The sequence below is a fragment of the Lissotriton helveticus genome, chromosome 5_1 (genome assembly GCF_964261635.1).
Source record: "Lissotriton helveticus chromosome 5_1, aLisHel1.1, whole genome shotgun sequence".
NCBI classification, from domain to species: Eukaryota; Metazoa; Chordata; class Amphibia; order Caudata; family Salamandridae; genus Lissotriton; species Lissotriton helveticus.
In genome coordinates, this window is record NC_136065.1 from 775151853 (window position 1) to 775179197 (window position 27345).

General features: G+C 46.6%; 1 protein-coding gene across 1 annotated transcript in view; it reads right to left on the reverse strand.

The window, feature by feature from the left end:
• The window catches only part of CDH23 (cadherin related 23), a 1152220-nt gene that overhangs the window by 230074 nt on the left and 894801 nt on the right, over positions 1-27345 (reverse strand). Inside the window, exons 33-34 of the mRNA XM_078641088.1 lie at positions 25341-25604; positions 17727-17888 (exon numbers count right to left, since the gene is read on the reverse strand). Coding sequence (XP_078497214.1) covers positions 17727-17888; positions 25341-25604 — 426 coding nt within the window. The remainder of the gene's footprint in view (positions 1-17726; positions 17889-25340; positions 25605-27345) is intronic.

The following is a 27345-nucleotide window of genomic DNA, read 5'->3' on the forward strand; positions in this document are numbered from 1 at the left end:
TGAACCTGGAGAAACCCTGCCCAGAGTCCAAAGGAGTGAACCAAAAGTCCAAGTAGTCAGTCACTCTAGATTCCTGAGGAAAAATGGCATACATCTTAGCCACTTTGACAAAAAAGAATTGAGCGATCTGTTTGGAGCTGTCCACAGAAGGGACAATGCGTGTCGAAACACGCTCCAAAGACGATAGCCATTTTACTATAAGAAAGATATAATTTGTGGAATTCTGAGCCTGCTCAATTTCCTGAGCATAAAACTGAGCCTGTGATATTCTGATATGTTTGTGGTAGCTCTTCAAGGCAGTGAGGTAATTGCTTCTGTCTGTCACACGACCACCACCCACATGGAAGAAGGAAGTTGGAACTGGTTAAATCTGCCCCAGTACCCTCAGCGTGTCTGTCTCTGGTGTTGTTTATTTAGATGTTATTTTCCAAGTTTAGTGATGGACCCATATAGTAGGAGGAGGTGTTGGGGGAAGGGCATAAGCAGAGAGGCTGTTACTGCTTATGTTCCAACAGCCTTTAGTGCCCCTCTGTCATAGTTCCATATAATGCATTTTTAAGCCAGTAGTTCATCCACAAGTAGTCAGGCTGGTGATGTTGGGGCAGAGCCAGCCATAAGGATGTCTGATACTTGACTGACTGTCCACCAGCCCTGTTGGCCTTACTTATGCGATTAGAAACAAAGCGGAGGCCTGATGTAATACAGTATTTTCTTGAGATCACACAATTTGGTAAAACAGGTATGCTGGGATTGATCCCAGATAAGGTGACTTGAAAATTAAATCAGCATATTTCTTTAACATGCAGATGCGTGTCACCTTGGTACATCAGAGTATATCTGTGAGTTCTGAGTCTCAGTGTCACCTCAATAGCCTGTTATTCTGGGCAAAAAGCTCCTTGTGTCTACAAAATGAGAGTTCACATCACCCAGAGCTGCGGGGGAACTGCGAGGCACTTTCTGCTCTTCCCCCCAGGACTCCATTGACCAGCATTCTCAGTGCGAGGACGTGCTGAAAAGCCACACGTCGGCCCGCGGAGCGTTGTAGCGCATGTTCACATCGCCCAGAGCTGCGGGGAGACTGCGAGGCACTTTCTGCTCTTCTCCCCAGGACTCCATTGACAAGCATTCTCAGCATGAGGATGAGCTGAAAAGCCACATGGAGGCCCGCGGCATGAGACACGTGCAGGCGAAGCCCGGGCTCGTCCACGCCCGTCGGAGCCCGGAGTAGGCTGGGTTGGGCCCCCCTCTGACATCTCATTTTGGGTCAGAGAAGCCGTAAGTTAGGCTGACCTCCATTAATTTTATCCACAGGCTTTCTGTTGTGCCTAGTTTATGTCCCATATGACATTTTGATTGGTGTGTGTTATATCTGAAAGTATCTGGAAAAGACGAATATGAGTAAAAGGAAGGGGGCCTTAAGGAAAACAAGCATTGGCATTGCCAATAGGTCTCGCTTGTGGGACCTTATAAGTATTTAGTTTTGCAGCACAATATCCGATTATGCAACAAGGATATTGTGCTGCAAAACTAAATACTTATAAGGTCCCACAAGCGAGACCTATTGGCAATGCCAATGCTTGTTGCACTTGGACCCAGTACTCATTGCCGCCTCCTCCCTTAAGGAACAATTGTGGTAGTTCTGTGAGGAAGTGAAGTGCAAATGTGTGTAACCTTCCCGCCTTGCCGCAATAGTCGAAGAAACGCTGTCAGTCACTAGACTGACAAGTTCGGTTAGGAAAGACGCACAGCGCTGGTTATCTATTCTAGTAAAGCTGTAATTAAGCGATGACTCGGCATTCGTTGCGTTAAGCCTAGAGACGGAGCCGTCCGTGTGACGCCAATGGATTAGCAAATTAGGGCTGAACTCGTATTACACTGTGACTCAAAAAAGAGGTCAGGCAAAATAAATTAATAATTACTGACAGGGAGAAATAGAGAATGAAACACACTGCTATTCGGGGAAAAGAGAAAAGGAGTGGATTCGCAGAGAGGACAGGAAAAAGGAGGAGTGGAGAGAAAGGGTGAAATATAGAAACGAGAGGTAGAGAGAAAGGGTTAAATATGGAAACGAGAAGAGGTTATGAGTACATGGATGTTAGGGCAGGGGAAGGCGAGAGAAGGGGGAAGCCTGGAGTGGCAAGGTGATAGAAAGTGAGACAAGGGCAATCAATTTACATGTTTTAAGCGACAAGGGAGAGGAAGGGAAGAAAATATTTAGAGAGGAGTCAGTGTGGAGAATGTGGAAACGGCGAGACTGCAACTAGGCACAGGAAAAAGCAAGTGTCTGAGAGCCAGATTAGAAAGGAAATATAAGAAAACGAGGCAATAACAGACGATCAAGAGACTGGAGTGTTGCAGTAAATCTGGCTGGGGAGGGGGAAGAGAAATCCAAGGAAGGCTGTGCGGGAAACTGAAAGTACGGCCGGCCTGCGGCCGGCCATGATTTAATTAGGGGAGGAGAAGCCGCAGAGCGCACGCTGGGCGAAGCCCTTTGATGTGCTGTGCGGCAAATGGAGGGAGGCTGATGCGCGTTCATGTTTGAACACGTGGTTCACATGAACTTCATGAAAACGCCAGCAAAAAGCTGGTGGTTTCATGATGTTTTCGCCACTTGAATTCTCGCTCCGCTCGATGCGCATGCGCACATCGATAGGTCGCGAGACCTAAACAGGCTGGTGGGACAGTTGGGACTCTAGACGCCTTTTTAACTAGGGCTGAATCGGTCCTCGTCCATGAAATTGAATTGACAGAGAGAAGACTTTCTTTGGACTCACTTATTGCGCAGAAACGTTCCTCATTAGGACGAATAATGACTGTTGTTCCCTCTGATTCTTCGGATCCTTCAATGTTGGTGTAACTTGCTAATGGATTTGATACTCCTACGGTCCCTTAGTTTGCCTTCACTCATGCATACTATGATAGGAGTTCATCCTGTGTTGCGGAAACAGGCAGTAGCATCAACTCAGAAGAATAGTATCTTGGCACCTCCTACAGTGAGGAAAAGGGGAGGAGGTCCTTTAAAGCAAAAAACATTGAAAAGTCCTGTACGGAGAATAAAATAGTGATTTTGGACTCAGAGTTGGGACGCTCCCCCACACCTCCCGCTAAATCCACAAGAATCACGAGGTCAAAGGACTCGGATAGGGTTTCTAATATGCAACCTAATACGCAATCTCTTTTGGTGAATGATTCTGTGCATGATCTTGATCTCCTAAAGAGCATAGAAACTATGGTAACTGTGCTTTTGAAGCCCCTAATGTGTAAATTAATTTAAATTGAAGAGAAGTTAAGTCGCCTGGAGAAGTTGCATTGATTGAGGCAAATCCCCCCAAATAGCACTCCCTTAAGTTAGGAAGTAAGGATGTCTTGTCACGCGAGGTGGGGTTTCTCATGCGTTAGTTAATAATATAGGAAATCATGTTTCTCAACCTGTAATAGGGGTGACCGCTAATCTAGTGGCACCTAGTCACCTTCAGAAGCCGACTCAAACCACTGCAGGTGTTCCAACACATACTGAGAGTGTTATTCCCTTACAGGCCGAATCTCAAATCAACTCTAGAGACCCAATTGACTCGTCCAATTTACGCTTTATTAGTACTGAGCATACTGAGCATACCTATTCTCTTCCATCTCATCCCTTTAGTACCCTTTCCTTGGCCTGGCAGGTTCCACATGCTCTTCGTGCCCAACCTTCCACAATTCCTTCACTCCGGGAGGGGGAGCTTTAATCTCCGGTAGTGCTAGGGGGGCTGTTAACTTTAGAGAAAGGTTAGATCTCCCGCCAGCAGCCTGTCCTTATGTTATAGTGCTGACCAATGTACCAGCACTAAAAATTAATCAACTAGAATCCACTGAGCAGTGAATACATAAAGTGCAGCATTGGCTTTTTAATTGTACAGGTAACAACCATGTTGTATACAGGCACATTATCATTTTTGTTTGAATATCTTTTATCGCATTTTCGTTTTTCTTTTGGCAAGTACACATACGTGAAATAATGCCATAATCAGAGCACAATACAATCATTACATGACTCCTCAATTGTTCGGGTACATTGATGTATACAAATAAGAGACACTATAGTAAAAGCAAAGTAGTGTATACATTATGACAAGGTCATCGGTTACAGTTGCACAATAAGCATAGAAAATTATCGTAAATCAACAACAGCTGTTCACTGAATAAACTATTCGTTTCCCAACACCCCACCAAAGGAATGGATAGGTTGGGACATCAGTCATGCTATATCTGTGGTATTGTGGAAAAGCAGGTGTGACACCTATGCAGTGTATATTCAAATGTTTGTCCAAAACTAGAAATTATGAACAACAACCTGGGATTATAGGGATTAAAGACTGGGTGAAGTCAAATCCATGAATGTGTGGTTCAGACGGGACGGTCAGGAGCGGGCATGTGTGGTACCGTATCCATAAAGGGGGCTGTGGGATGAGGAAGGGGGGGGCGAGAAGACAGGAAGGCCAATGTAGAGGTCCATTCTGAGGCTTACAGGGGTGCAAGACCTGCATGGAGAGTGGGGGGGTGAAGGGGTGGGCGGGGGGAGGTTTGGGGGAGTGAAGAAGGGAGGGGGGGATAGGGGAGCACAGTCAGGTCAGCGGTTTATGGTGCACCCGGGACTAGGTGATACCGTTCTGTAGGCACACTCGGTGGTAAGCGGTCAAGGCATTATCCCAGTCTTGCGCTATGGGGAACATACGCAATCCCGCCGTCTCCTCCCTGTGTAGAGCTACACTCTCTGCCCTTGCCCAATTGTCAAACGAAGTATGCCAGTGTATGGCTTGTGGGGGTTCACTATTTTTCCAGCGTTTGGTGATAAGGCGTTTTGCAGTTATCAGCCCTAGGTCCCAGAATCTAGCCTGTACCTTCGTCCGTACCGTTCTCTTGAAAAGGCCCAATAGGCAAGCTTCCCAGGTGTGTGGCAAGCTACTCCCCGTTGCCGCTGCCAAAGAGGCCGACACTAATTTCCAGTATTCGTTAAGAAGAGGGCATCCCCAGAGCATGTGTAGCAGTTGTGCATCCACAAGTCCGCATCTGGGGCATGCTGATGAGTCTAGGCCAAAGTATCTGTTGATTTTATCCGGGGATAAGTACGCACGATGCACAATATAATACTGTATGATCTTGAAACGGGAGTTGCGCGGGACATTCGTCGCCCCGGCTAGCGCCAACGCCCATTCCTTGTCGGTCCAGGCGCGGCCTCTGTCAATAGTCCATTTGTCTCGTAGGCGTTGTGACGAAAATTGCGTGTGCGTATGTAGTGCTTGGGCGAGCCAATGCACTATGTGAGAACCATTTCCCATCACATGCAGGTATTGGATCAGTAAGTGAGCCGGCAGTTCCACTGTTAGGTCACCCCAAGCTTGTGTTAGCAGACGGATAAGTGTCGCATGTGTCAGAAATTGTCCAGGAGGTAGCCCCGTGCTGGCTACCAGGGCCTCAAACGAAAGTAGAGTGCCTTCTTTAAAGAGGTCTCCCAAACTGTCTAAATCAGCGTTTGTCCAACCACCCAGCGCTGCCTCCGTGAGCATGCCCCCCTCCCAAGGCGTCCCTAACAGCGGTAAATTAGGGGCATACGGTGTGACAGAACTCGTAAGTTTTAGGCTTCTCATATAGCACTTCCTCGCTAACGCAAGGTGCAACTGATCTGGGCAGCGTTTCTTAGCTAGGGGGTGAAACAGCTCGTGTACTGAGCCACCGTCATGACGGTGTCGCCCGAAGTCGTGTCAGACAGATTCTTTCCTCTCAACCAGTAGGCAACCCACTGCAGTTGCGCTGCCAGGTAGTAGAGCTCCTGATTAGGGACAGATAACCCCCCATGCATCGTTGCAGCATATAGCGTCTTCAACGCAACTCTAGGTCGCCCTGTATTCCAGATTAGTCGCCTGGTCAGTGTTTCCAGCTCCGGAAAGTTCTGGTCGGGATATACACCGGTAGGTTGGCATAAAAGTACAACAGCTTAGGCAGCGCTATCATTTTAGTAAGGGTAATCCGACTTGGGACATTCAGTGGAAGGGAGTTCCAAAATGTCACCTGCGCCGTAAGTGACGAAATGGCTCTCGTGATGTTCCCTTCTAGTAGGTCAGCGGGGTCACGATAAATATGGATCCCTAAGTAGCGGAAGACGGTTGGGTACCAGACGAGCCTCTCGCTCATCACTACGATATCAGTTTCTGGCATGTCCCGAGCAAAAGGATATACTCCTGATTTTGCCCAATTGACTCGAAGGCCCGACACGTCTCCGAAGTCGCTGAATATGGAGGTAAGCACACGCGGAAAGCAAGTCAGATCCCTGACATAAATCAGTAAATCATCTGCATACAGCGACACCGAGTGTATCCCATCTGCCAAAGGGATACCCCATTCTGTGCCAGAGGCGCGGAGTCGTGTCGCCAGGGGTTCCATCATGAGAGCAAAGATTAAGGGGGAAAGGGGGCACCCTTCCCTAGTGCCTCTGCGGACTCGGACCAAGTCTGATAAGAGCCTGCCCGTGCGCACCCACACCACAGGACCTTTGTTAGAGAAGTTCCACCATCTGGAGGTAGGCATCTCCCAAGGCAAACTTCTTCAGCACTTGCATCAGGTAGGGCCACTCCATGGAGTCAAATGCTTTCTCTAAATCGAGAACCAAACACCCCGAGCGAGGCCATCGGGACGTGGCTAGGCTTCGCACTCTAAAGAGACGTCTGATGTTGTAAGACGTACTACGGGTTGGTACAAAGCCGTTCTGGTCAGCATGTACCAGAGTAGGCACCAGGGGCGCCAATCTTTGGGCTAGGGTAGACGCCAGGATCCTATAATCTGTATTAAGGAGGGCAAGTGGCCTATATGAACCCATATTGAGCCCATCTCTACCCGGCTTTAAAAGAGATATGACGTTTGCCTCGTTCAGGGTGGGGGGGGAGCCGAGTCCTCTATTGCTGCCTTATACATCCGCAGTAGTTCGGGTATGAGGATGACAGAGTAGGCCTTATAGAACTCCGCAAGCAACCCGTCCGGTCCTGGGGTCTTACCATTGGAGAGTGAAAAGATGACCACCCTAATCTCTTGTGCCTCGAGCGGTGCGCCCAATTCCTCCCGTTGCACATTAGTGGCCGATGGAAGGGGTAGCGCTGACAGGTATTCTGAGATTTCGTCCTCAGTGACTTGCAACCGGGAGCGATAAAGGCCCTCATAATGGGTCGTAAAGGCCTCGTGTATAGCTCTCTGTGTGTAGACTGTAGTGCCTTGTGTGGTATTTAGTGACAGTGTTGGCGCAGTTTGGGTGTCTCGTTATATCAGCCAAGATAATAATTTGCCCGGTTTGTCTCCAGCGTGATGTGTGCGCGCCGAATGGGCAGCGTAATTCAGGTTCTTTAGTCTGTCTAAGAGGTTGCTCTCGGGCCGCCACCAATCTCGTGTCATCGCCATCAGCTACCTCGCGTTCACAGTCTAGCAAGGTGGATTCCACATTTGTAAAATCTCTTTCCACCTGGCGCCGCATGCCTGCCTGCATGCCCAGGCAGTTGCCACGTGTGACTACCTTAAACGCATCCCACTCCACTTGCGGGGTAGATGCAGTGCCGCTATTTTCCTCAAAATACTGCAGTATACGGTTAGAGAGCGCCTCCCTATATGGGGCATCTAACAATACATCTGGTTGGAGCCGCCACGTAGGCACCGGTGGATGGGGGCGTTCCCAGGCAAAGCCTAAGGTGTGTGGGTTGTGGTCAGAGTGAGTGCGACCCAAGTATTCGGTGTTCGTAACATGGGGAAGTAAATCACTTGAGAGCAGAAACCTGTCTAGTCTGACGTGTAGTGTATGGGCGCCCGAATAGTACGAATAGGTTCTCGTGTGAGGATTCCGAGTGCGCCAGACATCATGCAAGTCCCACTGTGTTGCCCATTCCGCAAGCGCCTTCTGTGCTCCACTCGCCGTCGCATTTGCTGAGGGGGGGGAACGAGCGATCTAGTGTAACATCCAGTACACAGTTAAAATCGCCGCCAAGTAAAAGCGGCACACCCAGCCAGGGCGCCATCACCGACGACAATCGGGGAAAAAAAGCGTCCCTGTTCCGTGTTAGGAGCATAAACGGAGGCTATAATTACCTGTTGTCCATCTAGTTTGCCTTGCAGAAGTACATTTCTGCCCTCAACATCTATTTTACTGTGAGTGAGTGCAAAGTGGACCCCAGGGCGTATCCAGATTAAAGCTCCTCGGGCAAATGCCGAGAATCCCGTGGCATACAATTGTCCCCTCCACCTGCGGCGCAGTGTAAACACCTCCGAGTCTGTCAAATGGGTCTCCTGCAACAGTGCGATTTGTATTTGGTGTCGCTTAAGATATGAATAAACCTGGTAACGACGTGAAGGTGTATGCATTCCACGCACGTTCCAGGTACAGAATTTAACCGTAGTCATTGTATATCTGTTTCACCATGTCCCCCTCTATCCACCCGCTCCCAGCGCGCAGTTGAGATACATAAAATTTCAGGAATCCACGTAGGTCATTACAAATCATTTGCCCTCGGTCAGTGCCCCGCAAACACACATCTGGGAAATAGGAAAAAACCACCAGTCTTGCAAACAAGGGAAACATCAACATAATACCATGAGGTCGACAGCGGAACATGTTGTCGTCCAAACGCTCTAGTGAGCACTAAAAGTCTGTAAGTTCAAGGGGGGGTCACTGAGCTCGCAATTATTAATGTTACAGAGTGTACATGCAATCAGGGCGAGGGTGCTGCCCCCCACCACAGGTAGCTATTGATATCTAGCTCAGTTCCAGTGAGAGTTCTCAATGTCAGTTGAGGGTGTCTCATTATGTTCAGGGACCCACTGCTCGACAGCAGCATATCTCAGATCACAGCCTGGCACTCACCTTTGGGGGGTTCATCCACCCCTTCGATATAGTCCCACAACTCACCGATAGTGATCACATCTATGACATTGTGGCAGTACAGAGTTCAGCTCACGTGACCACGTCAAGCAAGTGTGGGCGCTCTTTCAGTGTCAGGGCCGCCTTGTTAGTAATATCTCTGCATCTGATGATTCTAGGAGTACTTCTGCTGTAGCTCCCTCAATGTCTGAGCAGTGGGACAATTGTCTCGGGACGTATTCAATGTACCATATCTGCGGTTTGTGGTGTGACATCTGGGAGGTCCAACGAAACCTGGGAGTTTGGTATGCCGTAAAGGTATTCATCGTCACTCACAAGGGCTTCAGGGCTGGCCTCCAAAGCAGGGTCCGCTGTCTGTGAGCCACTGATCTCCGCCACCATACTAAGGACCTCCTTTTGTTCACTCTGCATACGCTCAGGCGTGGGAGCCACCTCCGGTTCCGCGTGCGTTGAATTCGCTGGCGATGGCCTCCTGCGGCATCGTCTTCGGGATCCACGATCGCGTCGCATCTTCGGTGGCATCTCTCTAGGCTCCGTGTCGACACCTGAGTCAAGCCAAGTCTCAACCGCCTCAGGTGTATTGAAGAAGTGCGTCTTATCCTGTGCCACTACACGCAGGCGGGCCGGAAAGAGCAGGGAATAGTTCAGAGTCAGGCGGCGAAGTCGCTGTTTTACCGCTAGAAAAGAGTGGCGTTGGTGTTGCACCTGCACAGTGTAATCAGGAAAGAACATGATTTTGGTGTTCTCAACTCTGATGTCAGACAACTTCCGAGTCTCGCGTAGTATGGCATCACGGTCTCTGTAGTTCAAGACTCGAATGAGCAGAGGCCTCGGGTTGGAGCCTTCAGGGGGAGGACGCGTTGGTACAAGATGGGCTCGCTCTACCACAAAATGTTGTGAGAGGGTACCTTCTGGCAGTAGGTTCTTGAGCCAATGTTCCATATGTTCCGCCGGCTCTCTGCCCTCCCATCGTTCCGGCAGACCTACTATGCGGACGTTGTTTCTCCTCGCCCGTCCTTCCGCGTCCTCCGCCCAATCTTCTAGGAACTCCACTCTGTTAAGGAGATCCTGGACATGCTTGTCCATCTGCGAGATCCTGGGTGTCATATCCGCCATAGTTGTTTCAAGGGCGGCCGTCCGGTCCGAGAGCTTCTTATGGTCAGCCCGAAGGTGTGTCAGGTCAATAGCCAGTCCATCAATTTTAGTCTCTAAAGATGTGCGGGTCTGTTGTTCCTCTAGTCTCCCCATTGCTGCAAGCATTGTGTCAAGTTTGGAGACGGTCTGGTCCGGTTCAGCCTGTTTCGCCATCTTCCCTCTCACCTGCGTGCCACATGCACCAGCTTTTGTTTTAGGCCCTCCAGACATGAGAATCGCGACAGCGTCCCAGGTACAGCGTGGTTAGGAGGGTTATTCTTGGTGGCAGGCAAGGATTACGCGTCTCCAGGGCGATACAGGGCAGGCGTGGGGGAACGTGGGTTGTCCGCCTCCTAGAATCCTGCGAGAGCCTCCTTGTAGGAAGTGTGGTCCCATGTAGGGGAGGTGTCAGTGCCACGTGCCTGATGTCGCCTCTAGCCACAGCTAGTGATTGTCAGTGGATCTAGGTGGGCTTCCAGCGTAGTGAGTCAATCTGAACGGCTGATCCTGGCAACAGAGGCCCCCTTCGCCAAGGGCACACACAAACGTAGCCAGCCTCCTCAATATGCAGGTTAGGGTAGGTACCAGGTGCCACTCCACACCTCACTGCTCTGTCTCCCGCTTGTCAGTGCCTTCCGGGAGGTGACAGTCTCTCCGCGCTTCAGGCACTCGTGCCCAGCGATCCAGTGCGGTAGGTAGCTGCAGATGCACTCCCCCCTCACTCCGCAGGTGCCCAATCTAGGTAGCAGTAGCTCACGTCCCCTGCGACACACAGGCCCAGTGGAGCACCCAACCGCAATCGCCGCTAGAGCTGCCGCAAAGCAGACATGGGAGACAGTCAGTGGCTCTTCAAGTTCCCAGGAATGGGGTTATCGCTCGCAGTGTTTGGGACGGCAAACCCCAACCGGAGTGCGTCAGCGACAGGCTCCTCCAGGTAATCCACGGTTGTGTACCCCCTCGCCCTCGCTCCAACAAGTCCGTGCGCCAGCGGGAGGTGACGCCGTTTCCGTGCTCAGTCGGCCCAGGCGGGGGGTATCGCTAATATCTACGCGTCAGCCAAGGGGGGGGGGTCGGGGCACAGCAGGCCGTCACAGGAAAGGTCAGTTTTAGTGGGTAGCAGGGGTCCGGGCGAGGTGCAAGGGGGCTCCAGGCTCCGCGCCGCGGGTAAGCCTCCGCCAGGCCCACCGTTCCAACCCAGATCCGATTCTCCTCACCGTGGTCAGCGGGTGGGATTCGGCCTCCAACAGCATCCGGCATCAGCTCCCCGCACCCAGTCCGCAGGCCACTTCGTACCTCCAGCGCAGCCAGGGGCCCAGCCGCCGTCCCAGTGGTGCTTTAGTAGCAAATAGGAGGGAGTGACGACCAGTGAGTTCGCGCCGGAGCCCACCGCCGCGGGGCCTAGTAGGCCTGACTCGTCCCTGACTTCAATTAGCTGCAGGCGCTGGCCGGAAGGGTCCGCCGGCGGGATGTGTGGTCTTCGTTTTCGGCGGTGCGGTCAGGAGCTAGCTACCGACTCCAAACTTCGCCAGTACGGGGAGAGGTACTGCAGGTTCCCTCGCTGGTGTTTTCAGCCAGATTCGGATGTAGGAAGCGGATAAATGGCTTGTGGTAGGGGAGCTTCGCTCGGAGCTCTACTCAGGCACGTCTACCGCCATTGCGTGCTCAGCCACGCCCCCCATACAGGCACATTATCATGGCTAGGAGGGCTAATTGGGTAGGAAGGGCTCCTAAATCATTCAAAGGGGATTGTATTGTTATTAATTTTGATAATTACAATACAGTGGGTGAGTTACTATCCATGTTACCAAGTCTCCCATCAGCTTATTCTGAAATTTGTGCACTTCTGCTTGGTTTCATTTATAAACCTTACACTTTATCTCAGGCCTTGTCTCAAAAAGGAAATATCAGTCAGAGACCTTTATGTTTTTTTTTCTAATCAGCCCTGTGCTCCAATTGCTTTACCTTTACCACTTAGCATTCGCTTTTCTGTATTGGAAGGGATGTTGGAATGCTATTGACTGGATGAGCACAGTTTAACACACAATGGTGCTGTTGACCTAGCTTTGAAAACTAATTCTCCTGCTATTTTTGTCTCCACTAAGAATTCTCAGCCGCAATTAAATGTCCAGATAGATGGCTCGACTTTGTTTCAGAATTCGTCACAGTTAGTATGCACTACACCACCTGTTGCGGTGATTTCATGGAACATTGCTTGGTATAACTAAAAGAAAGCTAATATGGAGTGGCTTTGCTTTTTAATGACTAAAGATATATTATGTCTACAAGAAACTTGGGAAATTGACCCGATACACCTGAATGGGTAACGTTCATATTATACCCCTGCTACACCTTCTTTGTCAGGGCGTGCTAAGGGTGGATTGATAACCCTACTTTCTAATTCCTTTCCCCTAAAAGTGAAGTCATTTTTAAATACATCTTTCTTTTATCATATCATTGTTTTAGAGTACTGTACTGATAAATACTGGCTACTTATACATTTTTATAATAATAACTTTGGTAACAATCAGGCTGCAGTACTCGCTCCATTGGAAAGAGACATTGAGAGACATTGTTAACCTAGAGAAGGTAATCAATAAACCTTGTTACATAATCTGGCTTGGGGGTTTATAATACCCATCTCTGTGATAAAATTGATACACCAGCATGTGGGATGGTAAATAATGACGGGGACTGTGTCACTCATTTTAGTCATAATGAGCATGGTAATTGTTTAAATAGGTTACTTATTACAAAGAATTGTGTGTTTTTAAACACTATTGATAGTTTAACTGGACAGCTGGATTTTACTTTCTTTAGCCGTTCTCTTTCCTCCATACTTGACTATGTCCTGGTCTCAGATTCTATAAGGAAGCTCTTTTCCCCATTACAGATTAATTCTTATGCATTTAGTGACCATGCTGCAATTACTTTTCTCATTCCCTCTCTGAAGAAAAAGGAATGCTCTATTGATCTACTTATTATTCCAAAGATTGCAAGGGAGAATGGGATCATTGTGAAATGGGAAAAAGTTGATCCTGTGAAGTTTCTGTGTAACATACTTTCTAAGTGTGCGCCAGAGTTAAAGAAATGTTTAGATCCCTTTTCGGATGATGGTATGGTTACTGCTTTTGAACTGATCTTGCAGGAAGTTAAGACTAACTTAATTTCTTTTGTACGTAATGGGCACCGTAAGAAACGTAATTGGTTTGATTAAGACTGCGAAAAATCTCTCAAAGATCTGCATATGGCTTTAAAGACAAAACCTCGTAATCAAAGTGTGGTTACATCTTTACGCCAGGTCTATAAGAAATGCAGGAGTGTAAGACTAACTGCTCTAAAGGATCAGTGGTGGGAAAACTTACAAAAAGCTGCAACATTAAAGAGTTCACAGGCATTTTGGTCTGTGATTAACGCTACCTTTCTAAAAGAGGAAACAAGTATGACCTTAGATACTCATGTTCAGCAATTTTGAAGGCTTATTTGGGAGTACGGAGGATGTAATTACTCAGTCCTCCTCCTCCAGATTTGACAATGTAGGAATAAGTATCTCCTTTACACTAGAAGAAACGATACATGCTCTTAATCAATGTAAACGTGGGAAGGCCCCAGGACCTGATGGTGTCCCGATTGATCTCTTTTTACATAAACAAGAGCTTTGGGCCCCGCTTTTAACTAATGTTTTTAAAAAAATTACTCACTCTTGCGCACCCCCCCTCTTGATGACGATCGTAATCGTGCCTATTTATAAAAAGGGAGATAGGTCATCGCCGAAAAATTATATGCCGATATCTTTGATAGACTCCACTGCAAAATTAATGGGTTGGCTGCTTTTAAATAAACTCCAGGAAAATCGCACTGGAGAAGAAAATTATAAAATTCCGTTCCAATATGGCTTTAGGAAAGGAAAAAGAACGGTGGACCAGTGTGTCTGAACTTGAATATGATTATAGGAAAATATACAGCAGCTAAGAACGGCCACTTATACCTTGCCTTCATGGATCTGTCAGCAGCCTTTGACTGCGTGGCACAGCAAAGGCTGTGGCAGATCATGGAGGCAATGGAGGTTGATATGCAGATTATTCATGTAATTCAGGATTTGTATAATTGGTAAGAATGGAGAGTGTACTAGACATTTTAAAATTACTAGAGGTGTAAGGCAGGGTAGCGTTCTCGCCCCCTTTCTATTTTTGTTGGACACTAATGCTGTTGAATCCGCTCTAGCGGGTATTACGTCAGATGTTCCTTATATTAATTCCTTGCAGGTACCGTTACTTCTCTGTGCGGATGACGCAGTGATTCTAGCTCGCACTGGTGATGTGCTGCGTCGGCTTGTAACGGAGTATACTAAATTCATGAATGATCTGGATATGAAAATCAACTACTCCAAGTCCTTTGTTTTAGTGGCAGGGGCAAAGCAGAGGAAACAGCCTTATATCCATACTTAAGGGGGCAAGCTGGGAGTTTTAGATTATTTTAACTATTTAGGGATCATGTTTGACAAACTAAGTAACTGGAAATGTATGATGTCTAACAGGGGTTCACAGATGGAAAAGAATATTGGGGCTCTTTTTAAATTTGTAAAAAAGACTGGAACAAAAACCATTGAAGTAATGAAGAAAATCTATGAGGCCAAAAGTGTACCTGCAGCCACGTATGGAGCAGCGGTGTGGGGCATTGTGGACTGCCCTAAACTTCAAAGCATTGAAGACACTTTTTTGAAAAAGTTAGTTTCCTTGCCACAATCATGCTCTAATTTTAATTGCCATATAGAACTGGGGGTTACTTACATCAGTGATACAATTTGTATTTCACCTATCTTAATGTGTTATTCGGTTTGGTGAAAGGAAACTCTCTCATTAACTAGAGATATAATTAATGATGTCTTGAAGTTAGATAGTGTGAGAAAGATCAGCTGGCTAAACTATGTGGAATCTATGCTTAAGGCAGCTGGGTTACATCTTCTCTTTGTAAATACATGTTGGTCTATCTAAAAAAAAGACCTGAAAAATCATCTACTCTCTAGATTACACGCAAGGAGGCAGATTTCTAACCTTAGATTAACAACAGTTAGAGCATTCCTCGCTGTCCAAAGTATCATGTCAATGGATGCGGATGCAAGCTATTTGTCACTTGTTACCAACTTGAAACACAGATACATATTGGTGAGATTTCGGTTAAACTATATCTCCCCGATGTTGGGTCTTTCTGCTAAAACCTATGTAATCTCTGAATTGTCTCTTTGCACATGTGATGATCATTCTCTTCAGATTGATTTACATTTTTTATTGTTCTGTAAATTTTATCAAAAACAAAGAAACAGGTTCATTGTCCCTCTTATGTGCAAGCTGAATTTTAGTCAGTGTTGTGTGGCCCTTTTTTATCTACAGTTATTACCTGATCCTTTTACATGTTTTTTCACTGGTGTCTTTTTTCTGTCTGCTTAAAAAAAAGAGAAGAGCAATTTCCTAATCTGTCATCTAACCTATGAATCAAAGATATGAACAGTGTAACTAATTTTGTGCATATTGGAGTTTTCGCTTTCTAATGTGTATTATGTGTAAAACTTGTAATATTAGCTTGTTGTATTATTGTAAATGTTTTAGAATACTTTTTATGCCACCATTTTGGTTGGCTAAATAAAGTTATCTTTGATTGATTGAGTGTTACGTTATGTAATGTAATTGGCGCTTATGTAAAGTGCTCTAACGCCTTCGGATTGGATTTGCACTATTTAAGAATGGAAAAAAAAACGTAGGAGCTCCCACGTGAAGAAAGAAGTTGGAACGGTTGAATAGTGAGTCAGTGTGTGGTGGTGTTAACATAGATGTTATCTTTCAAGTTTAGTGGTGAGCCCGGACACTTAGACGAGGTGTTGGGCGAAGGGCGCAAGCAGAGACAGCATTATTGCTTATGTTCCACCAGCTTTTAATGCCCCTCGGGGACAGTTCTATTTCAGGCTTTTTTGAACCACTGTTTCATCCACACCATGGAGGTAGTCAGGCTGGCGATGATGGGGCAGAGTCAGTCATAAGGGTGCTTGATACTTGACATGCCTCACCCATGAAATGCAGTATTTGCCTAGCATCACAAACTGTGGTGAAACAGGGATGCAGTATTGATCCAGATATGGTGACTTGAAAATGAAAATATGTGTGTTTCTTGAACATGCAGATGTGTGTCACCTTAGTTCATTGGATTACATCTGCGAATTAATCTTGATGAAAAGTGCGCGTTTTTAAACATGAGCTGGGAAATATTCCTGTGTTGACAATTCTATTAGGAAGCTAAAAGACGTGCCAGCTTCCTTCCACATTAAGGAAGCTGCGACGTTCTAGAAAAATTAACAGGTAGTTAGATATCCAAGGCACTCAACGTGAGATCTAGGGGATAGGGTATGGCTTTACAACCAGAGCTGCAGAGCTTGGAAGAGGAGAACCAAAATCTGAGTCTAGACATCAGCTCAACAGACGGATTCCAGGCAAACTCTTTGTTACAAAATAAATGTGACTTTACGTATGTAACTGCATGGCGCTCATGTAAAGTGCTACATTACCTTCAAGTCGAGTTTGCACTGCATAAATATAGGAAAAAATAAAACACAGAGGCACTCCAGGTGCCCCCCTAACGCCGCCAACCCCCCCACATCTCTGTTTGAGCTCGCTTGCTGTGCTCCATCATTTTATACTTGGGTTGAAAATGTACGCCCCATCACTTTGAAAATCCACCAGCCGTCCCTGCTCATGGTTTTCAGTACGGCGATATTTTTATCGCCGAGCTGCGGCGATTTTTATCACTTAGGAACCTTGCTATTATCAAGGTTTATCTCCTAAGCGATAAAAATCGGCCGAAATGCATGAATATCGCTGAAAAGTCACCGATATTCATGCATTACCGAGCTAATGCTCTTAGCCATGTTATCCACCTACCATTGGATAACATGGCTAAGAACTGCTCAGGGGCAGGTGTTAGCTTTTGGAGATATTCGAAAGTTGGTAATAGGAGATAGCGATGTTAGCGACTGTTTCCAGTCGCTAACATCTTGGCACGCCCACTTTGCATGTCAATAGTGATAAATATCACTGACATGCAAAGCGGCGCCCAAGATGGTCGCTATCTCCTACTAGCTGTTGCTAACTGGTCTTAGCGACAGCTAGGTAATAGGGAGATAATTTTATCTCCGCTTTCTTGGCTTTTAAAGCCAAAAAAGCGGAGATAAACCCCTTTAATAATATGACCCCATGTGCCTTCAGCTATTAGAAATGTCTCACTGAACTGAGAATGCCCATTCATGCTCCATGATCCATTCCCGCCCATGCTGAGCACCATGGCGTTAACTCTTGCTGAGCGTGTTCCTGTGAGTAATGCGCTCTTCCCAGAATGGTAACTGAACAGAACACTCTCGAGAGAAGGTGTTAAAAAAAAAATCATTTCCATTCCCTTGATAATCAGCCCTGTGAAAGACAAGGAGTGCCTACTATGTGGAAGAGATACTGACAGCTGTTATCGACTGCGAACTTCCTGGCAGTAATGCTACAGGCACTCATTCAACCCAAAAAGGCACCGCCTCTGTGTGCTTCCTGTACCACACAAACTTACTTTAACATTAAAACAGTTGGAATGAGAGCTTCTCTCGAAACACTAGAACATAATAGCAAACACCGGAGAACAACAAATTTAAAAAAGACCCATCTGTTCTTACCAATGACAAATATATTTCGTACAGCCTCGGAGTTGTTGGAGTTCAGCTTAATGTACCGAATCCCAGTAATGCTGTAGAAGACAAGACTGTTGTTTCCTACATCGGCATCCACCGCCACCACCTTTATCAACTCCGACCCAACTTTGGCGTCTGTTGCAACACCTGCAAGGCAAAAAGACACCATAGATTGGAGGAAGAGCAGGGAGAGTTTTATTGCTAAAGACCCAGGAGAACTCATCATAAATCTACCAGTCCACCTGCCCAAATAAAATGATTAAACTTACACCAAACTCACCAATAAAGTTACATTTGTCCCAAATTTCCACTCTTTTGTCACTCCTTTCTTGTCTTGATTACTGCCCATGGGCACAATCGTCTTGGATTGACCTATAAATTCTTAATCTAGACGACATTGCTAAATAAATCCATAAATCGGTCACTTGTATAAAACCCGCTGACGGCACTGTAAAATTATACTTTCTTTCGACACTTAAATGCTAGCCTTTTATGAGGAAAGCCAGAGTACAAAATTGTAAATTCAGAGAACTAGATGTGAGTCTTAATTGCAAAAAGATTGGCATATTTATTACTGAAAGTTGAATCTACCTGTCCCTTTTTTCAAAATATGGAATATCCTGAAGAGTCCAATGAAAGTTATTGAAAAACATGGGACTCCCCCTAAGATGGCACCAGGGGAAGTGACAGTCGCAGAGTAGTCTTCCTCCAGGGTACTTCATGCCAGGAACAGGATGTTGGTACGATAGGCTGGGTTAGGGGAAAGGGTTGGCTAGTTTAGTGAGGTATAAAATAGTCAGGAAGGGCAGGTCTAGCCTCTTCCTGACTCCGAGCACCACCAGGAAGGTTTTTCAATAAGTGGTTAATTTTGTGCATAAAGCGATTAATGTTGGGACATTGGTGAGGTTTGGCCAAGGAAACGACTTTGGGCTTGCCAGTAGCATGGCGGCACCTAACGCTGACTAGGTAAGGGCAGCGCTTCCGACTTTGGGTACTGCGAGCAGGGTAGACTTGCTCAGGCCTGGCGTCTTGGACCAGGCCTGGGTGGGATTTCAGCACCCGACGCGCTCTGCATCGGTTGGGTTTGCAACAGCTCTTTCAGACTGTTTTTCACCAGATGAACTGGACAGCTCAGAGGATTCAGAGGGGACGGAGCTAAACAACACAGATTCCACACCGACGCGTGAGATATCACAGCATTGCCCAGAAGTGCTCCTCACACTCCAGTTCAGGAAGGGCCCTGGATTTGTAGGACAGGCTAGGCACGGGGAGCCATGCAGGCCAGTGCATGGTTATTGGACCCAGCCACTAAAAGCGACAAGCAGGCAGGAGGGTAATTCTCAGAAGGGGAAGGGAGGGGGCAGGGGGAGGACTGGACAGCATTGAGGCATCAGGGGGCAGCCGGTATGTAAAATGCACTGGGGCCACGGGCGGCAGGGGATAGACATAAAGGCCCAGATTAGGGAAAGCGCCGCCTCGTCCAGGAGACTGAGGAGAGATGGGAGCGCATGTGGAGGGACAGGGAGGCTGCTCTACTTACATGCACTGTGCGGGAGGGGGTCTTGCCAATATCGATGAGGCTTGTGTTGTTTGGGGCTACAAGTACTGGGAGGGGGGTTTTGGCCTTGGGCGACAGTGGGGGAGGACCAGGCCATGGGCAGCAGGGCTCAGGGGCCCGGTGGTGCGAAGGACCCAACAGGTTGTTGCAGCCTGGCAGTGGAAGTTGTAGGAAAGCCAGCAGGTGAGGCAGGCAGACAGGAGGCCATGCTGACGGGGTGCATGACGGCCCCTGGATGTTGGCCTGAAAAATTGGGGAGGTCTGTGGTGGCTGCTCCTTCACTGAGGGCTTGTGCCTTAAAAGTAAAACAAGACTGCAGTTCCTGTCGGACAAGGATGTACTCGCTAAGAAGGGTGGTTGTGTTGTGCGTCGGACTGTGTGCGATGATGATGAGAATGAGGATGAGCTGGTGCTGGATATGATAATGGCAGCGATGAATGGGAGGAAGGCGAGCTGTGTGAGGGTGAAGAATTTGGAATGCCAGAGGTACAGTCAAAAGGGAAGGAACATGCAAAGGGTAGTGCAGTTGGTGCTTTGCAGAAGTCAAGTGCAGACAAGGGCAGCACCATGGACAGGGCATTGATGACAGGCGGCAGACGTTGCAGGGAGGAGAGGGACATTGACCTCTTGCCTTGAAGAAATGGGGATTGGTGGTCAATGTAGGGCAATCGGGGAACAAAAGGTATGAGGTAAGTCTTGCAAGTAGATGGGTGTTGGTGATGGTGTCATTGAAAAAGAGGTGGGGAAGGTTAAAAGTGCTTTGAAAGGGTAAGCAGTCTGGCAGCGGCAAGGCTACAGGTGGAAAAAGGGGTCAGATGGATAACTTGGGGGCGTCGGATGCTGCAGGTGGGGGGCGGATGCAACTGATGAGGACAAACATAAGAAGAGGCTCTCGTATATGGGGTCCCACCTTTCTGAAAAGACTAAAAAACGGATTTGGAAGCACAAACATGTTGGCGTATTCAAGCTATTGCATAGTGATATACTGAATAAGGAGTGGTCTAAAGAGGAGGAGTGGGAGTTGACTATGAGGCCCAGGGTTCCGATAATTTTAGTTGAACATCCACACTCTTGATATATGCCACTATCTACAGACAGGGCGATTGCCTTGTTTAAATATATGACATCAGAAAGGCCCAAATGCATTTTGAGGGATATGCATTCCTTAGCTAAGATGAGGCGTTCCAGGTGAGGATGAGCCTGAATCCTGACAAACTTTGGGGGGAGGTGGACTCAGAACTGTGGATGCAGGGGATGTTGCCTATGCAATCCACGGCCTCTACACACACCAGGAGCAGCCTACCCATCCCTTATCTGACTTTTCAGCTCAGCCCTGCTCCGCAGAGAGTGGGTTATGCATCAAAGTCAGCTGGACTCAATGTTGGGGCATGTTGAAATTTTGATAAAGGGTTCTGCTCTCGTCACCCATGCAAATTCAAGCACACATGTTCCAAGTGTAGGGGGAGACATCCTATCACACAGTGTTTCACTCTGGCTAGCCCTCCATAGCAATCGAAGTCATTCAGGGATGAGGGCAACAGGGACAGCCAGGCTAAAGGGCACCTACGCCATTGGGTTTGATGTCATGATTGCGTGGCTTGCCACTTACCCGGACAGAGAGGCAACATTGCTGCTGGAATGGGGTTTCATGAAAGGCTTCAGAGTGGATCACCAGGGCCTTAGAGGCGCAGGTGGGTGGACAGTTTGCGGTCCGCCATAGAACATCCTGGGGTGGTGGCTGACAAACTGGGAAAAGAAGTTTCAGAGAGGAGTATAGCGGGTCCGTATTTTGAGTGGCCTCTCTTGGACTTGTTAATTTCTCTCCTGGGGGTGGTACCTAAAAAGCGGCAGTGGAATTTTGGTACATCCATCACCTGTCATGGCCAGAAAGATCTTCGGTAAATGATTTAATTACAGGAAATGATCAGGGTGCTGTAAGCATCAGTAGATGATCCTATTCATTCGGTGCGACAGTTTGGTGAGGGGACCGAATTGACAAAATGTGACATCAAGTTTGTGTTTAGCTGTTGCCAATACACCCCTAGGATTCTCCTTACTGGGCATGCATTTTGGGGGGGGGCTTCTATGTGGATAAGGTTTAGAGATGGTTGTGCCATTTCCTGTGCCTTATTTGAATCTTTCAGTACATTTTTACCATGGACGTTTATGAAGTCCAGGGGTCAATCGGAGGTGTCTCACTATTTGGATGATTTTCTATTTGTGGGCAGGAGAACCTCCGGGGACTGCAGTAGGGCGCTTCAGCAGTCAGTCAGTCAAAAGTACTTTATTTGGTTCATATTAAAACCATAAAAGCATACTAAATACTTCATACAATCAGACAAAAAAAGCCATAAATTACAATAAAACTATACAAACATTAGATGCATTCAATACAAATAATCAATTCATTTTTAAATAATTTCTAAAAAAACACACTTCCAGATTGGAGCATCCTTAAATTCAATTAATTCAAGCTAGTTCATAAGAATGAGCTATACACGGCTTCAGCACTTTCAATCCACTGCGCAGGTATTCAGGGTGCCTTGGGCTCTGGAGAGGACGGAAGGTCCTAGGGAAGTTTTGATGTTTCTGGACATTGAGTTAGACATGTTACAACTGGTGGCTCGGCTGCTGCATGCACAGGTGGTGGAGATACAGGATTTCCTGTCTGAAGTGATCGGTGGATGAAAAGTTGAGTTGAGGATCATGCAAAAGTTCTTTGGTTTCTTGATTTTTGCCTGTAGGGTAGTCAGTACAGGTTGAACTTTCTGCAGACGTCTGGGCATGGCCATGTCCAGCACAGTGTTGCCTCATCATAAGGAGCGGATCTCGTTGGCTGTCAGGGTTGACCTTTGAGTACGGAAGGCTTTCTTGGATGACTTCAATGGAGTATCTATGAGAACCTATGAGTTTCTTGGATGAGAACACAGTCTGGCAAGTGAAAATTCTTTCAGATGCATCAGTCGCTCAGGGTTTTGTTCTGTTTTGGGGCAGGAGATGGGGCACTGAGTAGTTGCTGGCACACAGATGGAAACAAGGACAAAGCAACTTTCTTGGGTTTTTTCTGTTGGTGTCATTGTCTGTGTGGGGAGGGGAGCTGGCTAACAGGTCGGTGCTGTTTAATGTGGACAATATGATGGTGGTGGACTTGGTTAGCAGACAGAAGGCACCTGATTTGAGGGTGCTGCGTCTGTTGCGGAGATTCATGCTGCGTTGTTTACTTTTGAGTAATGTTTTCAGAACTAAGCATGCTCCTGGTGTTTAGAATGATATAGCAGACTCATTATCTTGTTTGCAGCGGCATTGTTTCTGCAGATAGGTGCCTGGAAAGGAGAAGGACAAGACACCTCTGCCTGCCAACATTTGGGCTTTGGGGGAGTGAGAACAGTGGTTCTGGTCGAGGGATAATTGGCTGAGTCTACCAGAAGGAGGTACCGGCTGGCTTGGAGCGAATTTGGGTCATTTGAGGCCAGTTCGCTCAAGGCTTTGGCACTGGAGCAACAGGCAATGGAAGTGTTGTGTTTTGTTTTGTTCTGCATTGATAAAGGTTTATCGCCCATGACTATTGCGGGCATGTTGGTGGCGGTTTCATTCTATGGCAAGTTGTACTGGCGTTTTGACCCTGCCAGGTATGAGATTTTGTTTACAACAAGGGGTGGTGATGGACAGAGTCTCTGAATTAAGCAGAGTACTCTCACCCAGTCAAGAGATCAGGGCTAGATCCAACACCGTTTTTTAGCTCATTGCACCATCCCAGTTTCAGAACCTGGCTGTATGCAAATTAGTCTGTCCCTGGCCCAGTGCATCATGGGAACAGGGCAGACCAGACTACAAAAGCCAATTCTTACACTGGGAAGGAAACAAGCTTCCGGGGACCGGTTTCTGCCATTTCAGGCGTCTTCGGCCCGGCTTGCTTGAATCCTGATGGTGCAATGAGCAAGGGACTCACATCTGAGTATACCCTTCCACGCTTAGGGTGGACAAAATTATTTACAACAAGGGGTGGTGTTGGACAGAGTCTCTGAATTAAGCAGAGTACTCTCACCCAGTCAAGAGATCAGGGCTAGATCCAACACCGTTTTTTAGCTCATTGCACCATCCCAGTTTCAGAACCTGGCTGTATGCAAATTAGTCTGTCCCTGGCCCAGTGCATCATGGGAACAGGGCAGACCAGACTACAAAAGCCAATTCTTACACTGGGAAGGAAACAAGCTTCCGGGGACCGGTTTCTGCCATTTCAGGCGTCTTCGGCCCGGCTTGCTTGAATCCTGATGGTGCAATGAGCAAGGGACTCACATCTGAGTATACCCTTCCACACTTAGGGTGGACAAAATTATTTACAACAAGGGGTGGTGATGGACAGAGTCTCTGAATTAAGCAGAGTACTCTCACCCAGTCAAGAGATCAGGGCTAGATCCAACACCGTTTTTTTTTTTAATGAGATTTTGGGCTGGGTTTCAAAAGGGTGGGGTAAGGAACGGGGTGAAGGGAAGCCAGCATTGTGTGATGCGATTATCTTTGAATTGTTGCAAGAATTGCGGCAGGTGTCGCCTGCCTGTTATGATCTTTTTGAGGTGTCTGTTTTCCGACTCGGCAAAATTTGGATTTTTTTAGGGGCATTTCGGGTGTCTGAGCTTTTGAGGTCTGCACGGGAGTCGGGTGCTGCATGAAGAAGTGCGTCTGGACCCAGGACGTTTAGACATTATGCTGCGGTGTTTTAGGATGGTTCAGCAAGGTAGAGGGAAGTGGTTATGGTTGTTTGAAGGAGGTAGTTTGGATGGTTGCGCAATGCAGGAATGGTGCAGTTTTTCTGCTGTGGCCTGGTCGGCAACAGAGGGTATTTTTTTGCCATGAGGAAGGCAGTAGGGTGACGGCCTTTCAGCTGTTGGTTGTCCTGCGTGTGGTAATTATGTTTTGATGTTTTGTTTAAATGTTCATTAAAGTTCAAATTAAGTGTTTGCAACCATGTCCAATGAATGGCCTTTTACGCTACATCATGGACATGAAGTGTGTTTATTGCACGAAGACCAGTTGAACAAGTATGCTCTGTCAGCCAGCAAAAGCAAATATAACATCAAATTAGTAAGCATAACAACAAAAGTTTCCATAAGGACACAGAACCTGACATTTCCCACACGTGTAGATGAATAGAACTGCTTAATGAGAAGATATAAGAAACCATAGCAAAAACTATGCAACCATAACAAAATAAGTGGACGTAAAACAGCAAAACATAACATACAGCAACAAAACAGGTAAACATAACATGACAGAATATAACATTTGGAGGTCAGAAAACCAAATGAATAGTATAGTAGTAGAATAGTAGTAATAGAATAGTATAATAGTAGAATAAGGAGCACTGGGCCCAAACAGAGTTGCAAAGAAGCAGCGGTAATCAGAGAAATGCTATTATGTTTAGCAAATACCACTAACATCGGAAACATAATTTGTGGTACTAATATGAAACATATGCTGGTAAAACCCCATCAAAAGTATGTCAAATAATTTTGCGTGTCTCACTGAAGGACATATTGAGAGAAAGAAAACAAAAATAAAATTGCTGTTCACATGGCTAGGGTGAATTAACATATAGTCTGCATTCACAATGAAAGCGAGGAAATTCATGAAACATGAAAGTCTTTAATGGGTATACTTGGATAACCTGATGAAAGCATTGGCTTGTGGACAAAAAAGATACTTGACCAAGGAAAATTATTTGAGAATGGCTTACTGCATTGAGGGCAGTATATGGAATAATAACTCCAAGAAAAGGTGAACCTATATACAACAATCAAACAAGAAACTTGGCTGATTTCAAGTTACTCCAATAGCTAGACAATGGGAAGAAATACATTGGAGCAGTAGTAGTGCTTGTGGAAAGAAATAGGAAAGTACCCAAAAAAATGATGGCGTACAATCATGCCAGAAAACAAAAACACAGACAGCACTGATGGTCGTTAATGGACACTGTTTTCGTTGAATGTTAGAAAAGCCTTCCCATTACCCAGAAAGACCAAGATATTGAAATAGTCTCTTACCTGCAGTGTATTCTGTCTTGGTGAAACGAGGTGGCTGGTCATTGATATCTTCTAGATAGATCCGTACTTCTTGCAAAGTAGAGTCCGTACTGGGATCAATGCTCTGGATCCTTCCGGATTTTGAGCTTCTGCTTACTGACCAGGTCCTGTTGCTTGAAGCTTTAACTATGATGGAATAGTAAAGCTGCATCTCCCGGTCTAAGTCCTTCAACACTGTCAGTTTTCCATCTGGAGTGAGTCTGAAATTCTTCTCTGCGTTGCCAGCTGGTACATTAATAAAAATGAGGTGCATTACATTTTAACAGAATTCTCTGCGAAGACACATTCAAAGGTGGTGTTAAATGGGGTGCAAAAGAATAAGTTACTTACCGTCTGTAGTGCCTTATGTGGTAGAGACTAGATCTAGACACAGATTTGATACCTAAGAATCATCCCCATGCTTCAGACTGGATCCGGATTTTTTCTACTTCAGTACCTCTGAGCGTCAGTAGAGGACATCGAGCATATCCGTAACAATGTCGTGCACAGGATGGGACATTGTCAAAGTCCATATAAGCCCTCCCCTGACACCCTGACGTTAGTTTCTTCAACTATTACTTTCTGAGCTAAAATTCAGAGCCAAGTATAAAAACTGCCAAGAAAACAGTGTGCCCAAAAATAATCTTCTTTTTGAAAGACACGTTTATATCAGCGGTTGTTTGGTGTGACCCAGACATATATATTTTTTTAGCTACGAAAGCACAAAGGTGCATAGAAGGGATCTGGAAGAAAAAGGAGAACCAGTTTGAAAAGCAGGAAGGATGGGTGGGTGGATAAGGGATCTGCGGCTAGATCTAGTCTCTACAAGAGGAGGTGCTACCAAAAGTAAATAACTTATTCATCTAATAGAGACATCTAGCCGCAGATTCCTTAATTTAGAATGGATACCCAAGCAATACCATCCCAGAGGAGGCATTCTGAGACAAAATTCTACTTTACGACTTTTGGTACTCACAGATGTCATTTACGTCATATCTTTACGTCCGTAGTTGGGCCGGAATCTCTCGCTGAAGCCGTACTCTCCAGCTGTAAGCTGTACAGTCAACAGTGAGAGGAGCGCAAATTGTGGACTGCATGTACCATGATGCAAAGGAACAAACTTTTCTGGGATGTGATGTAGTGTCTGGCCACACTCTTTTCTTGCCCAAACTGATTTTCATGACCTGCTCCGCCATCTATCTCACATTCCTAATGTTCCTTTTTGTAAAAATGGTATTCCGGCCCATTGATTAGACTTCATCTGGCCCGAGCCGGAGATTCTGGCCCGGGTGCAGAGACTACGGCCTGAGCCGGACAGTACAGCTTCATCTGGAGAGTACGGCTTCAGCCAGAGATTCTGGGCTGACTGCGAACGTAAAGATATGACTCGTAAATGACCTCTGTGAATACCAAAAGTCGTAAAGTTTGACTTTTGTCTCAGATTGCCTTTGTGAATCAGCCCAATGTGTCTGTCAACACAGCATACTCACTTGTGGGGGCCATAAAAAATCAAGGAAGAACATTACTGCTTGCCTATTGTTTAGAATTCTACCAATGGAAATAAACGTTAGGTGTGAAATGAGCCAAAGACTGTGCAAGTTTTAGAATGTTGTGACTGCACTTAAGAAGGCATAACGCCGAAACATGTCTGCAATAAACAAAGTCATTTAATTGCACTATGAGTGTCCCAAATTGCTTCGTAGTTGTTGTGTAATAAAAGCAGACTCACCCCCGCCTGCGGACGCACCCACCATGAATTCGGCATCTAAGGAGGGCTTGTGTAAAATTAATCTATTTTGGAGTGCCTGAAACACTACTGTCAGACCCCTTTCATCAATGAAGGTCGTGGATTATACAAATCCAAGGCGTCCAGTCATATGACGGACACCTTCAAAGATTCTGGGAGTAGCAACAAGTGGCAGGTGAGGGGCATGTGCACAGCAATTTGGCTAGAACAATAAGATGCCCGTCCGACAGAATCTATGGT